General features: G+C 40.3%; 2 protein-coding genes and 1 long non-coding RNA gene across 3 annotated transcripts; 1 reads left to right on the top strand and 2 right to left on the bottom strand.

Moving 5' to 3' along the window:
- The first annotated feature begins 459 nt into the window (after positions 1-459).
- cdc42ep5 (CDC42 effector protein (Rho GTPase binding) 5) lies at positions 460-1937 on the top strand. Its single transcript, XM_030158135.1, is given in 5 exon segments — positions 460-511; positions 514-808; positions 840-952; positions 955-1283; positions 1285-1937. Coding segments are annotated over 5 exon segments (867 nt in total). The 3' UTR covers positions 1363-1937.
- A 723-nt stretch (positions 1938-2660) lies between these two features.
- grwd1 (glutamate-rich WD repeat containing 1) lies at positions 2661-8405 on the bottom strand. The gene is given in 12 exon segments (XM_030158134.1): positions 2661-3217; positions 4348-4539; positions 5265-5410; positions 6045-6255; positions 6340-6440; positions 6443-6501; positions 7968-8028; positions 8031-8061; positions 8063-8085; positions 8182-8272; positions 8275-8372; positions 8375-8405. Coding segments are annotated over 12 exon segments (1353 nt in total). The 3' UTR covers positions 2661-2908.
- Positions 8406-8974: 569 nt separating this feature from the next.
- LOC115435607 (uncharacterized) lies at positions 8975-12426 on the bottom strand. The gene is made up of 5 exons (XR_003937713.1): positions 11902-12426; positions 11509-11615; positions 11013-11081; positions 10570-10716; positions 8975-10400 (listed from the first exon to the last, which is right to left on the bottom strand). It is a non-coding gene; the product is annotated as an uncharacterized LOC115435607 (long non-coding RNA).
- Positions 12427-13246: the final 820 nt, after the last annotated feature.

The following is a 13246-nucleotide window of genomic DNA, read 5'->3' as shown; positions in this document are numbered from 1 at the left end:
GATAGTATAAAGTTGATCAAGGTTATTGTGTAACACTCATCACCTCCTGTTATAAAGCTGATTAATGTTTAATTGTGGCTCCCATGAATAATTTGAAGATGTATTATACAGACGTGCATAAGCTTTAGTCATCTAGGTTTAGTTTTTGTAAAGATAGTTATTGTCTTGTTTTGTGCTCACATACACCCCTGAGGGTAGAGAAAAATATGTGCTAGCGTTGCACGAGTGTCTCAGAAGTACAAGTCCCAGCATGGCCTTCAGCATGCAGCAGGGCCACAACGCTCATTGGTTTCCCACATTATTGCTCAACATGTTGAAGTTTTGAAGCTGCAGCCTTGCCTTATCAGGACTGGGACTATGGCTCAGTTGCTTTCTTGTTTTTTGTTATCTCATTGGCCACTGTTGACAGTTCAGCCTCCTGTTTATCATGCTGTCTTCTTGCCTTTCACCCCAACAGTCATGCCGCTTCATAAATCAACCCGGGCTCCTCGCCTGGATCCTACCATGATCTCAGCCCTCTTGGTGACTTTCGCCACACCATGCACATTGGGAGGGGAGGCGATGCCTTCGGTGACACCTCCTTCCTGTCCACTCTTGGCCCATCTAGCTCATCTAGCTCTGACTTGGGTAGTCCAGCGGCTATGCCAGTCACTGACCCTGAGGCGGCTGTTGTCACAGATGGTCCAGGGACCCAAGAGGACAATGAGCTCCAGCACTCTGAGTCAGTGTCTTCATTCACCCTGGACCTGGACCTGGACCTGGGCCCGTCTATGCTGGGGGATGTTTTAGGGGTGATGGATGGGCTGGGGCCTTGACACCAATGAGGAAGATGTGTTTAGTCCCAAGAGTGGCTCAGTGGAGACAAAGCAGAGTAAGGGGGGCATGGAGATATCTGTGAATATGCAGAATGAGCTGAATGGGAAGAACTTGGTGGAGATGGATGAAACCAGGAGGGGGATGGCAGGATACCAGATGGGAACGGGCTCAAGCCGAAGGGGTTACGACCAAAAGTGAGGTTCAGTGACAAACGAGAGGAGATCATTCGCCAGGCGTCGGAAGAGGAAGAGAGTCAGGGCTTCGACTTCCAGGATGAGGATCAGCTGGCATGTCGTAGTCCAACTAGAGATGAGAGTGAAATGTCCAAAGGCCTGGTGAGTGGAGGTGAAACGGAGTTCACCAATCACAAAGCAGATTTGCCACCGAGTCCTGCTTCTTCACATAGTTCAGAGTATGAAGGAGTCACCCCACTGGACAGGAGGAGGGTCGACAGCTGCCACTCAGAGGACTGATTCAGAGGAGGACGAGGACGCAGGACGAGGCTATACATTTGAAGATGAGTTTGATGACGAAATTGGTCTATAGGGGAAAAGCGTTGTTTTTACAAATCTTTTGCTGTTAAGTTAATCAAATATACTGTATTTTCCTCAATTCTTAATTTCAGTACCGCTGAAAAGGGAGGCTTTAACAGACTATGTCTGAATACAAACTGGATATGTTAAGACTCAAAATTAAAGTGATACAGTTTGTAGACGATGTTGCTCAACTGGAAGACATCTTTATGTTCTTCTTCAAGGGTAACAGATTTGCTAAAGCACCAAAAATATCAATTTGGTTGTTACGGTGAAACATTTGTAGCACTTTGATTCATGTCATTCATCTGGAAGCTTTGCAGTGAAACCAGTGCTCAGTGGACAGTTTGATTCAGGCAAAATAAATGCTTTTGTGTTAAGTTTTACTGTGTCAGATGTTTACCATCTTAAAGTGTTGTCTGAGCTTTATGATAAAGTGCCTTAAAGGGAGCTCAATGCTTTCATTCTTGTATCCTGCTTTATGTACGTCTTAACAGTTATTTTTCATGTTGCATGAATATCACATGTCATCTCCTTATGTTTAATAGATTGGATTGGTTTTTACCAAGTTCTCTGAAGATATTGTCATTGTGTATTATTACCTGTGTACTGTGAATATGCCACATTCCAAATCTGGAAATATGAGTTTCTCTGGTTCAAACCAAAACTGATAAGATCATGTATGTTTTTACTGGACAGTTATTTAGCATGTTAGTATTATTACTGCAGCTATTTTTGGGCTGTGGCGCCGGACCAACTTCATGCAGTTATACTATGAGACAATCATTGGGATTAAAATGTAAATCCTGCACAGTAGTGCATTTTTGTACATGCTTTTTGCTTGTATAATGCTTATTGAATTTTTTTATTTCATAATGCTGTATGAGGGAGAAACTATTGCATTCATCTGTTGAAAATGCTGGCGTAGACACATTTGTTATCCTGTGGTTTATCAAGATTTCCAATGAAAAAAATAAAACCAATAATGGGATGTTAAAAGGAGTTTTTCTGTCATTCTTCTAATAAAAAATAAATCTAAGTAATAAAAGTAATTCAATAAATAATCAAAGTAATAAAAAAAAGTACTTCAATAAATACATTCTGTCTCACTGTAGTTTGGAATTTAATGCTTTATTTATCCCCAGGGAAATTCTTTGTGAAATTAGGAAATGAAGTAGGCACCCTGGATGACTAGGGTTGAGATGAAAATGAGACGAAAAGATTTATTTCAAAGTCTAAATGGTGGATATATAAATGTCTCGAAGTACTGTAATTTGTGACTTTCTGTATTATAAATAAAACAATTCAGAATTCTAGATAAAACAAGCATTTTATTTCAAGTACTGAAGAGGAAATACCTAAAATAGCTGAAACATCTGTAAAACAAACAGACTGAAAGTTCAATAGGAATTATAAGTCCATATGGTGTCTACATTAGCTGATAAATGACCTACTAGGGATCTACCTCCAGTTATTTACAATATTACAAGCTCCTTAATGATGAAACATTTGGATTTTTTGCTTATGGCACGCACACATTTAATGTGTATTCACATAAACTATACAGATATTGTCCTGAACACGTTGAAGCCCGACAGAGCTGTGGAGACGATCACGCCCGGTAACTGTGGGTGCCAGTGGAGCTCCTTGATCTCTGACTGACCCTGGTGCAGAAACAGTAGCTGTGGGGGTAAATCCTTCACCCCCTCAACCCTGGCACCCACATCACATGACTCCACAGACAGATCCCACAGGCTGATGACATCGTCTGCTCCTGAGGCAGCAAACACACTGGAGTCCACTGGGTTCCACTCCACGGATGTGATTGGAGCACCATGCTGCTTGAAGTTTGCCACAGGCCGCCCAGTCTGCAGGTGGAGACCGGAAATAATTTAAATACCCAGAATGCTGTTCATCATGTACAATGTCAAGTATAGAGCCACTGTTTTCTGTACTTTTACATCAACCCAAGGAAATGTCCACATCATATGTAGTAAGGATAGTTTGATACGTCACACCACTCTAATTTCTGTTGCATTTGGAGGTGATTCTTTTGGTTTATGCTTTATTGAGGATCCCATTAGCCGATGCACAAACGACAGGCTAGTCTTCCCAGGGTCCTCTTAAATATGATATGCAAGAATACTTCTGAACTGACTGGATGTGTGTTTATTCTCAGAAAGATAAAGTAAAGGACATATAATGTGTTGATAAATAAGCTTTAGAGGCGTTAATACACAGATTTGGTCACCTTTGGACAGTAGCGTATTAACTGTTTTATCCTATGGCTGTAGCTGTTTTATTACAACCAGACATGAAAGTGGAATTGATCCTCTCTGCCAAATAAAGAAAATCCATGTTTTTCCAAAACAGTTCATATAAAGGAATTAATTGTCTTTTCTGTTACTTACATAGCTCTAGTATGGAATAAGTCTAACAGTAGTCCATACAGTCCATCTGTTTGTATTGTATATTTCAGTAATAGATTTGTACATTTGTGTCATATCTGCCATGTGCAATTATTTTTTTTTACTGAAAATGATGGGTATCAATAGAGATGACGGGACACAATAAGTTAAGAGACAGTAGAAAGTGATGTAAAATTACTTGTGAAACTATGACATTTCTCGTTTTAAGCAGGTGTATGGGGATGATTACCATGATGATGCAAAATAATTGCACTTAATTCATGAAGGTGATCATGTAATAATTGTGACAGGCTTACTTGTGTAAAGATGCAACAGACATAAATAGTGGCCGGCGTGCACAAACTGTGAAGGTGTTGGGTAATCTGAAGGTGTAAAGTACGAATGGCAACACCCACTGAGCATCATCATCATTCCCCAACAAGTAATAGCACATCATTTATAAAACTGGCCAATAGTTAACATCATGTCTTTCTGGGTGTCATCTGAATATTTCTGCATTCCCTACATGACTGAATTCTTAATTAATCATTTTACATATGCCTCTGCAGTGGTTTATGACTGTTTCTTACATTAAACTGTCGCAGGTCCAATACTTTCAGAAGCCCGTCATCCCCTCCTGACAGTAGAAATGGTTCGGTCCTGTTCCAGCTTATGACATTGATGTCTGATGTGTGCGCTTCATTGGCTGACAGCATAGAATTGGGCGGCGCACGGATGTCCCAGATACGGATAGACTGATCTACTGAACACGATGCAAATACCTGTAGCAAACAATGAAATATGGACACTGAGATTTGAACTTTGACACTGGAATCTCAGGTTAAATATTGACAACACATACAACTCTTTCTAAAACAATGTTACTTCCTCTTTCTTTTAGTAGGTAGTCAGGAGAAGGTCTCTGGGTGAGGCAGCATGTGTTTGTTCATTTGCTTTAGTAGTTTGTGGAGTCCTAGTGTTATGCTACACACCATTTGGAGACAAAGAGTCCTAAAAGCCTGATATAAAACAAACTCGGTATTCACTGACTCTTAAATCAGTAACTAGAAGCAAAAGTCATCAGCCTGCCAGATTTATGGGGTGTATATCTGTATACTTAAACCTACTGACTGAAGCACAAAGATGACATGTAAATTACATATTTAAGCCTGTGATTATTAGAACAATAAAGCCTCAGTGTTAACGGGGTGTGTTTCAAGTCAACAAAACCTCAATTATTGCTCTCACCACACCCTGTTCTTCAATCCACAATGAGTTATGTCTGTTTGGGGAAAATCATCCAGAGTACTGGATTCATCTTAACTGGGACACACTCCAGATTGACAGTTCAGCACCTCCAAGGCAACATAATATACATTTCAAACATGCATATTTGGGGAGGGGAGAAAAACCTGTTAGACCCATCAGATGCTGAATCAGGACTAAGCAAAGCACCGTCCTACTTATTAAAGAGTTCAGTCAGACCCACAGTGTTGTTATTACATACTGTAGCTTCAGTAGGTGACCACTGCAGATCCTCCACTGACTTGCTGTGTGAGCTGAAAGGTCGCTGGTCAATCTGCCATGAAGTCCCACCCTCTCTGGGCTCCCACAGATGGATGTTCTTTTTGCAGTCTCCGCTGATTAGACGACCTGTTTAAGCACAAAGTGCAACAACTTTAATTGAGGAACATGAACACCTGTAATTAACTGTATCTTTAATTACAATTTGTAAATCATGTTCTGAATGTTTGAAATGAAGTCTTTTGTGATCCCAATAACTGCGTTGTCTGAATTTCTGTAACCAAACTTTGTTGGGTGCTATTCATTTAAAGATCATAATGTTGACTGTGTGCTTTAAGTTGCTGTGATTTATTTTTGTGCTTTCTTAACTTTACATTGTGGATGATCCAAGTCATTCCATAATGATATTTTTTTATGTCCTTTGGCTGTTACATTTCATACTATATAAATGTAGATGACCAAGAATTAAGAGTGAGCTGGTGAAAATGACCTTATGAATATAGCTCAGATTTTTTTTCTGTTGAATCTTCAAAGGTTTTTTTGTAGTATTTTGACTATTTAAACTAGAACATCTAATTTTAGAGGACAAAAAAGTATTAGAGAGAAAATGTTTCCCTGTTTCTTCATGTTACAACTGTTCTGCTCATATCACAATGTCAACAAGGTGTGGTCTGGGAAAAAAATTATGTTTACAGCACACAATGTGTTCTAATCAGCTAATAAGAAGTAAAAATAAACATCCTAGGTAAAAGAATCTCTTTACCAGGTACTGTGGGTGACCAATCAAGTGCAAAGCCTTCGGTCATGTGTCCAGAGAAGCTGAAGAGTGCGGTGGCTTCCTTGTGCTGATTAATGAATGCTGCCATAGCAGCAGTATTGTGGACCGCCTCCAGTTGAGGTCGGAGGTCAAATATTTCAACCTGGCCCTTCTCTGACCACACAGCAGCTAAAGGCTGTTCTCCACAACATGTCACCTTCAGAGACACAAGTAAATCAGAAAAGGGAAAAGTGTCTGGCTCCAAACATAATATTTACTTTTTATACAAATAGCAACATACTCGGACTCGGTTGATGATTCCATAGTGCGGCAACATGGCCAGCTCCATCTGTGGCTTCTTATCCTCATCCTCCTCTTCATCATCACTTTCTTCATCACTGCTTCTTCTCCCTCTTTATCTTTCTCTGTTCCTTGGAGGTTATGCATGCGCATGACAAGAAGTCTGGAAATATAAAGGGCATTTAAAATAATGTTGAAGACTAAAGGGTGAGTTGCCTCGTTTTATTATTTCTGAATTGTATAACACCTGTAAAACATCTATTTCAGCATACACAGAGTGGAGCAGTCTATATCAGATATAAATCTGTGGGTAAGCCTGGTAGTTGCATTCAAGTGCAGAGTTTTAATGTGACAATGAAAAAAAGAAAGTTTTTTTCCTGAAAAGGAAAATTCCCTGTGCTGCCAGCGGTATGTAGACTTCATCAAAACAAAACTGAAACAGTGGGGGAAAAAAACCCAGCTGTGCTGCAACTTCAAGCTTTCATGGCCAAAACAGTCCACTATTTTAATGGTCTTTCTATTTCTACATATAGCATCCACAGTTCCTACCACATATAAAAGTTCTGCCTTTAAGCCTTTATTTCACACTTCACATGAGTAAAAAAAAGTCTCAATCAACTTTGGACTGAAATAATTTCATATGAATACATCTTCAGAGAGGGCAGCATGGTGGTGCAGTGAATAGCACTGGCACCTCACAGCGAGAAGGTCCTGGGTTTGACTCCAACAACACCAGGGACCTTTCTGTGTAGAGTTTGCATGTTCTCCCCGTGTTTGCGTAGGTTCTCTCTGGGTACTTCCTAACACCATCCAAAGACATGCACTAATAGGTTAATTGGTCAACCTAAAATTGGCTGCAGGTGTGAATGTGAGAGTGATTGGTTGTTCGTCTCTATATGTCAGCCCTGTGATGAACTGGTGACCCGTCCAGGGTGAAACCCCACCTTCGTCCATAGGTAGCTGGGATAGGCTCCAGCACCCTGCGACCCTCTCAAGGATAAAGTGGGTTCAGAAGATGACTGACTGACAAATAATAATGAAATAATAATAATAAAAAAAATAATAACAAAAAATGTAAATCATTACCCTACAATTTGTGGTTATATAGTGGCTAAAAGGTCAAAGCCATGTTTACTGTACTATAAACTGTTATTTATTAAATAATGTGTGTTTGACCATTCTGTTTTTAACCTACTTTGTGTGTACTGTCAGTAATATCTTGTGTTGTTTTTAATTTGCATTTCACATGCTCCTGAACTCCCATTTCTTTGTGATGATTTAGTATGATTTTAGCTATATTTAAGATTCATAAATATACAATTTTAAGCAAAAAGACCAGATTACCCCACCCCCCCAAAAATCCTCATTATATTAATTTCAGACTCCCGAGATAGGTTTTTTTGTTTCTTTATTTTAATTTTACTTGACAGTTTGTTCTCTGTATAATAACTGTGTAGTGAATAAAAATGTTCGATTGCATTCAGTGGGATCCCGAATCTCTATATGTCCACATATGCATATGAAGAAAGTAGTCTGCATCAGTTCTATTGCTTTCAAACCCTTGGCACAAAATTAATAGTGACCAGGCACACTCCTGGTGTTTTTCCTGATCTGAGGGTCTGTACTGACCTGTTGCTCAGAGCTGTGTCCGCCTGTGTGCCTGCACAGACCAGCATGGACAGAGGAAATGCTCCCTTCCCTCCCCATCTCCATCTCTCAGGATTGTCGAAGCTCAAACACGGAGCCCCTGAACATATACAACAAAAACAACCACTGTTCAACACATCAGTGCGTTATATCAGTGCATTTAAGAGCCGGACAACATGGTGATCTTCTTCTAAACCTGTTTGGCATTCATGGTACATGCGGTACGCAGACCGGTCCATCTCCAGCTCCTCTCCGGGCTGAAGTGGCTCCATTCCGGGAACGTACACCTCTTATCCCCCTCCTCTCTGTTCTCTCCTTCCTCCTCCATGTCTTCTCCTTCGTCCTCGTCGCTGCCAAACCTGTCCATCTCCTCCATCTCGTCTTTCCCTCAGCAAACGTGTCTTCACCGGGGGCAGACATCTTGACAGAGTTTGCTTACATCCGGTATGTAGAGGTCACGTGGTTTAAACACCCAGTGACGACACACCCCTCCTCCCTCCCCCATCCCTTTAGACTCCCCTCTCCGCTCCTCACTCCCCCATTTACGGGAATTTAGCTGGCCCCTTTGGCGCTTGTCTCCTCGTTGCCAGGAAAAGATCACACTTGCAAAGGTTTGTCGTGGAAATTGACCAAAAATATAAGACCTAGAAGTACTTTAATGCCATATCATATCATGAATGAGTAAAGGCTCAGGGTTCGTCTGCCCCTCCCTCACAAATCTGATTCAGGAATCACATGAATCATGTTCACATGTGGCCGTGTCTACATCAATATGAGTGAGTTATGTATTTATAATGATTACTTACTATTTTAGATTAGAGTAGTTTTAATGAGATGTATTTATGTATTTAAACAGGTTGGCATGGACAGTAGCAGGGGTCAATGACCTCTGTTTCACTGATTTCCAGGCAGGAGGATGTAAACAGACATGTATTTAATTAAGTGCAGATAGATGAAAATACAAAAAGATTACAGACCAAAAGAAGCACTTTACCCTCATGCTTCATTTTTTTCTTTCCTCCAAAAACAATAATCTAACTCTCAGCAATTTGCATTCATACAGCATTTGACATGCATTTCCAATATGTGACATAATTTCAGAGTAAAATAGCTCAATTACAACTTCTGCTGAAGTCCAAAAGTCTCGTTCTCATGGGAAATGCAACATTCCTTCTTTTTTAGTGTGTATGAAACTCTAAGGAAGGCCTTGTGAGGACAGGACAATGGTGCACATAACATGCGTGGGTGTGTACATGCAGGGGCAAGTGCAAGCACCACATGGTGCAGTTCATTTCTTATGTAGATATGATCACGGCTGTACAGATACTAATAGCTGATTCCTGGAGACCTGCGTATATTCCTCTCTCTTCTGTGTTTCATCTGACTGTATTATCAGTGTTATAAAATAGCTGTAATAGATTTACACTGTGGGAGTGACTCTTTTAATGTAATGCCTTATACAAATGCCAAGATGCTGGAATGCTGGATCATGAACAAAATATAATCTGTTATTGCAGAAAGGACAAAACACATGAATCCTGGTTGTGGAATATAATGACAGACAGCAATAAACAGAAAACAATGCAGCTTCCTGTTTTTGGACAATTAAATCCCTCACAAAAATTAGACAAAATATATCTAAATGACTTTAATTTACAATTATAAAAGTAGTAAACATCCATAGACTATAATATCTTACATTTATATAACATTCATTGTAAACAGTGATAAAGTCCACATTAAATAGACGATGGCTTATGTGCATTGGCTTGCTCAGCATTTATCTCTTGTTAGCATGATGAGCATTACTAGCTGGAGCTTGTGGCTTGTTCTAGAGAAGATGGCTATGCATATATATATCTGTGATTTCAGCTGTTATGGAGCACTGTTGGACAGTGAACTAACTTTGGACATTAAATGCAACCTGTGCATGTCACTTCATATTAACAAAGCTTACTGTATAACAACACAAACACACATACACACTCACGTATAAGAAACAATCATTCAGTGCCAGAAAATGTCTTGCATTTTGTGTGCATCTTCAAAAACATCTGTTTATGGCAGCAGCAGCCACCAGTAGAGTCTGAATAGCAGGGGGCTCCAGATAGAAGCAAAGTGTGATATGGACAGTGGACTGCCGCTGGACAGCAGCTGTGTATTGTCTGTCTGCTTGTCATGCTGTTCCTCCTCATAGCTGCTGATAGCTCGGGTGGTTAAGAGTCTGGCTCGCGATGGACCGTAGTCCTTCCTCTCAATCATAGGGGGCAAAGCGGGGAGGGTGCAGGTTTCAATTGAAGGTAGACACCCGACGTGGAGCCACCGAGTGAAAAGCTCTGATGTGAGCTTAAGGAGATCCTCTGGAAGGGAAGAGTTTGTAGAGAGCTGGGCCAAGTCTGTATCCTCCTGAAATGTCTATGAAATACAAAATAAACACCATAGTAATAAAATAATTAATGTACTATTACTGACAGTTTAATACATTAGTATTTATGCAAATAATGAATCATATTCTGTGACTTTTCCTCTTTCATAAAATATCTTTTCAAAGCTAAATATAAAAAAGAGTGTGAAAAAACTGTACCTGTGTATTTATGTTCTTTCTTATAATTTTATCCAGTGTCTGTTGCAGATCGATGATTAAGGAGTGATTTAAGTGCTCGTCCCAGAGGTTTCTGCGCAGCACATCCCAAGAATCCAGTAGGACAACCGCAGCAGGGAACACACAGCACTGCAGGGAAAGGCAGAGTCAACACCAAAATTAGGTTTAGCACCGTGTACAGCAGATGTGTCAAAACCACCACAACAACCACATCAAGTGCGCAGTTCTGAAGACTTGGGGCTACTGTACTGCCGCAGTTTGTTATATTATGTTTTTATGAGGTGAAAGTTAATGTTTATCCAGTTAAAAGAAACTAAAACCTACCTAGTTATGCAAACTACATAAGTGTATGAGTAATACTGACTGTCATGTATTGCACATTCTTATCAGTTACCACTTCCTTTTTTATTTGTTTAACAACTCACCGGTCAGTGTCGCAGAGCAAGCTTTGGTGTAGGGTGCTCTACCTTATAATCTTTGGAAAAACCTGTTCGCTAGAGAGAAAAAAAAACAAAGAAGAGATTAAATTACCTCAGATACAATGAAATATGTTAATTTACCAGCAGTACTTACTTTACTGGACTGTTTGACAAGAACAATGCATGACTGTTAACTGTGAGGAACCGCAGATATAAATTACACAATGTTTGACTTGTATGATACCGCAAGCAGTAGGAATAACACTTGTCAACTGATCACTTATATCAGAGGTAATTAGAGAAAAAAGTTTATATCAGATCATTGGTTTGATTCTTTATTCTAGGCTCTGATACCAATGAACTGAACAAATTAATGCATCTGGTTTGTTATTTAAAGTACAGTGTGTAAGTTGCAATTTGTTAAAGACAAATTAAACACTAAAGTAACCACTAAATAACACTAAAGTCACAATTTAATAAGCAAAAAAGGAGTTTAACTTACAAACCCAGTTGGATTAGAGTCGATGGCCATTTTTATGTTTTTCACACCTTCCCAGTCACGGTCACATCCATCACATTGGACAGACAAGAGTGATAGCAACAACAAAACTGTTTTAGACATGAGTAAGAAGGAAAGACACAGAACAGATTCAGATAATTGTGGAAACTTTCTGTGGTTTGTAGCTTGTTCAAACTGCATACCTGCTAAGAAACATTACATCATTTCCTGCATCAATTAGCCATTTCTGTTGAAAACAACATGAAACATGGCCCGAACAGGACACCAGAAGTGGTTTTGTAAAACCACAAACTAAAAACTAATCATTGTTTTTAATCATTGTATCCTAAAACCTAAACTTAAAAAAGTGCAAAAAGAATTTGCATTGTTTCTCACCTGGCAGTGACATCCTTTTATCTTTCTAAGAATGGACACTTCTCCATTTCTCTTGTTGACGGCAATCTCTCTGCAGACAGGGGTTTCTGTGTTAGTCTGAAAGGCTAAGTTTCCTCCTCTGTGGTTTTTTCAAGTCTTTGACACAGAGTTTGTTGCAGTGCCTTCTTCACAGCTTCAGATTCAGTCTTGTTGATGACATCCCTTGGCCATTTCCTTTTGAATTCCTTTGGTACTTTCCAAAAAAATCCCTTATATCCTCTCACCGCCATGCTGCTGTCTCACTTTGGATTTTCCCACTAAAGCCTGAGTGGCTCCTGCCTTTTCCTATAAAAGCTTTTGTTTGTTCTTTACTTTATCTCTCCTCCTTCGCCTTCTCCCTCCCTGCTGACCTAGAATCTTCCTGAACAGCTTAATTTGCTGCCTCGACACTGGTTAATGGATAAAGCGGGAGAGACAGTGGCCTCCTCTTCTGTGGCTCTCCTCTGCCCACTCTGTATCCTCACAGACAGAGCTCGCTCAAAGTGAAAGTGCTATGCTGGATTGCTTGTCTGCTCCCTTTAAGTCTCAGCCCCTCCCACTGCCACACGTTTTACCTCACTATTGACTGACCCTGCCCCCTCCCCCTCCCCCTGCTCCCACATTCCCTGACCCCCACCCTCTACCCCCATCCTCCCCCTTCCAAACCGGGGCCGAGGAGGCTTAGTCATGCAGCTGGAGCGTATGTTTTTCATTTGGACTCTCCCCCACACCTCTGTGCCTTTGGATCCCCTGGTCTTTATCCCTCCAGAGTCACTGCGCAGTATCATCCTATTTAATCATCACATGATCTTTTTTTTTTTTTTTTTTTTTTTTTTAAATCATTCAAGAATCACATTTCATGAAAACAGGAATGGAACACTACATTGCCAGAACTTGCAAGTCATTCCATGTGCCACAGCAGCTTTTTTTTAGTGATTATACTGTGCAAACTGGCTCCACAGAGGTGACTGGTGTCATGTCTAATACTGTGCACAGCTGTCATCATCTTTCTCTGCCCCCGGGTTGTGTTGTGCATCATCATGTCTTTCAGCAGGATGTCAAGAGAAAACCTAATTAGCAAGGAAATACAAACTTGTTTCTTTGTGTCAAACAAGACTTGTGTCCTTTATTTGAAGAGTAGCCAAGGGAAGCAAGACAGTTTCCTAAAGTCCTATCTCTGGTGAGGAGAAAAGGAAACAAGGGAGCAGCAACCTCAACACAAACTATGAGTTAACTCTCCCTGAGGCATCATCAACTCAAAACCTCTTCACCTATGCTCTGTGTTTTAATGATGGGTATAAATATCCAGGCACTGTGCTTGTCTTCC

Source organism: Sphaeramia orbicularis, chromosome 16 (genome assembly GCF_902148855.1).
Source record: "Sphaeramia orbicularis chromosome 16, fSphaOr1.1, whole genome shotgun sequence".
Classification (NCBI taxonomy): Eukaryota; Metazoa; Chordata; class Actinopteri; order Kurtiformes; family Apogonidae; genus Sphaeramia; species Sphaeramia orbicularis.
This window is presented reverse-complemented; position numbering and strand designations above follow the sequence as displayed.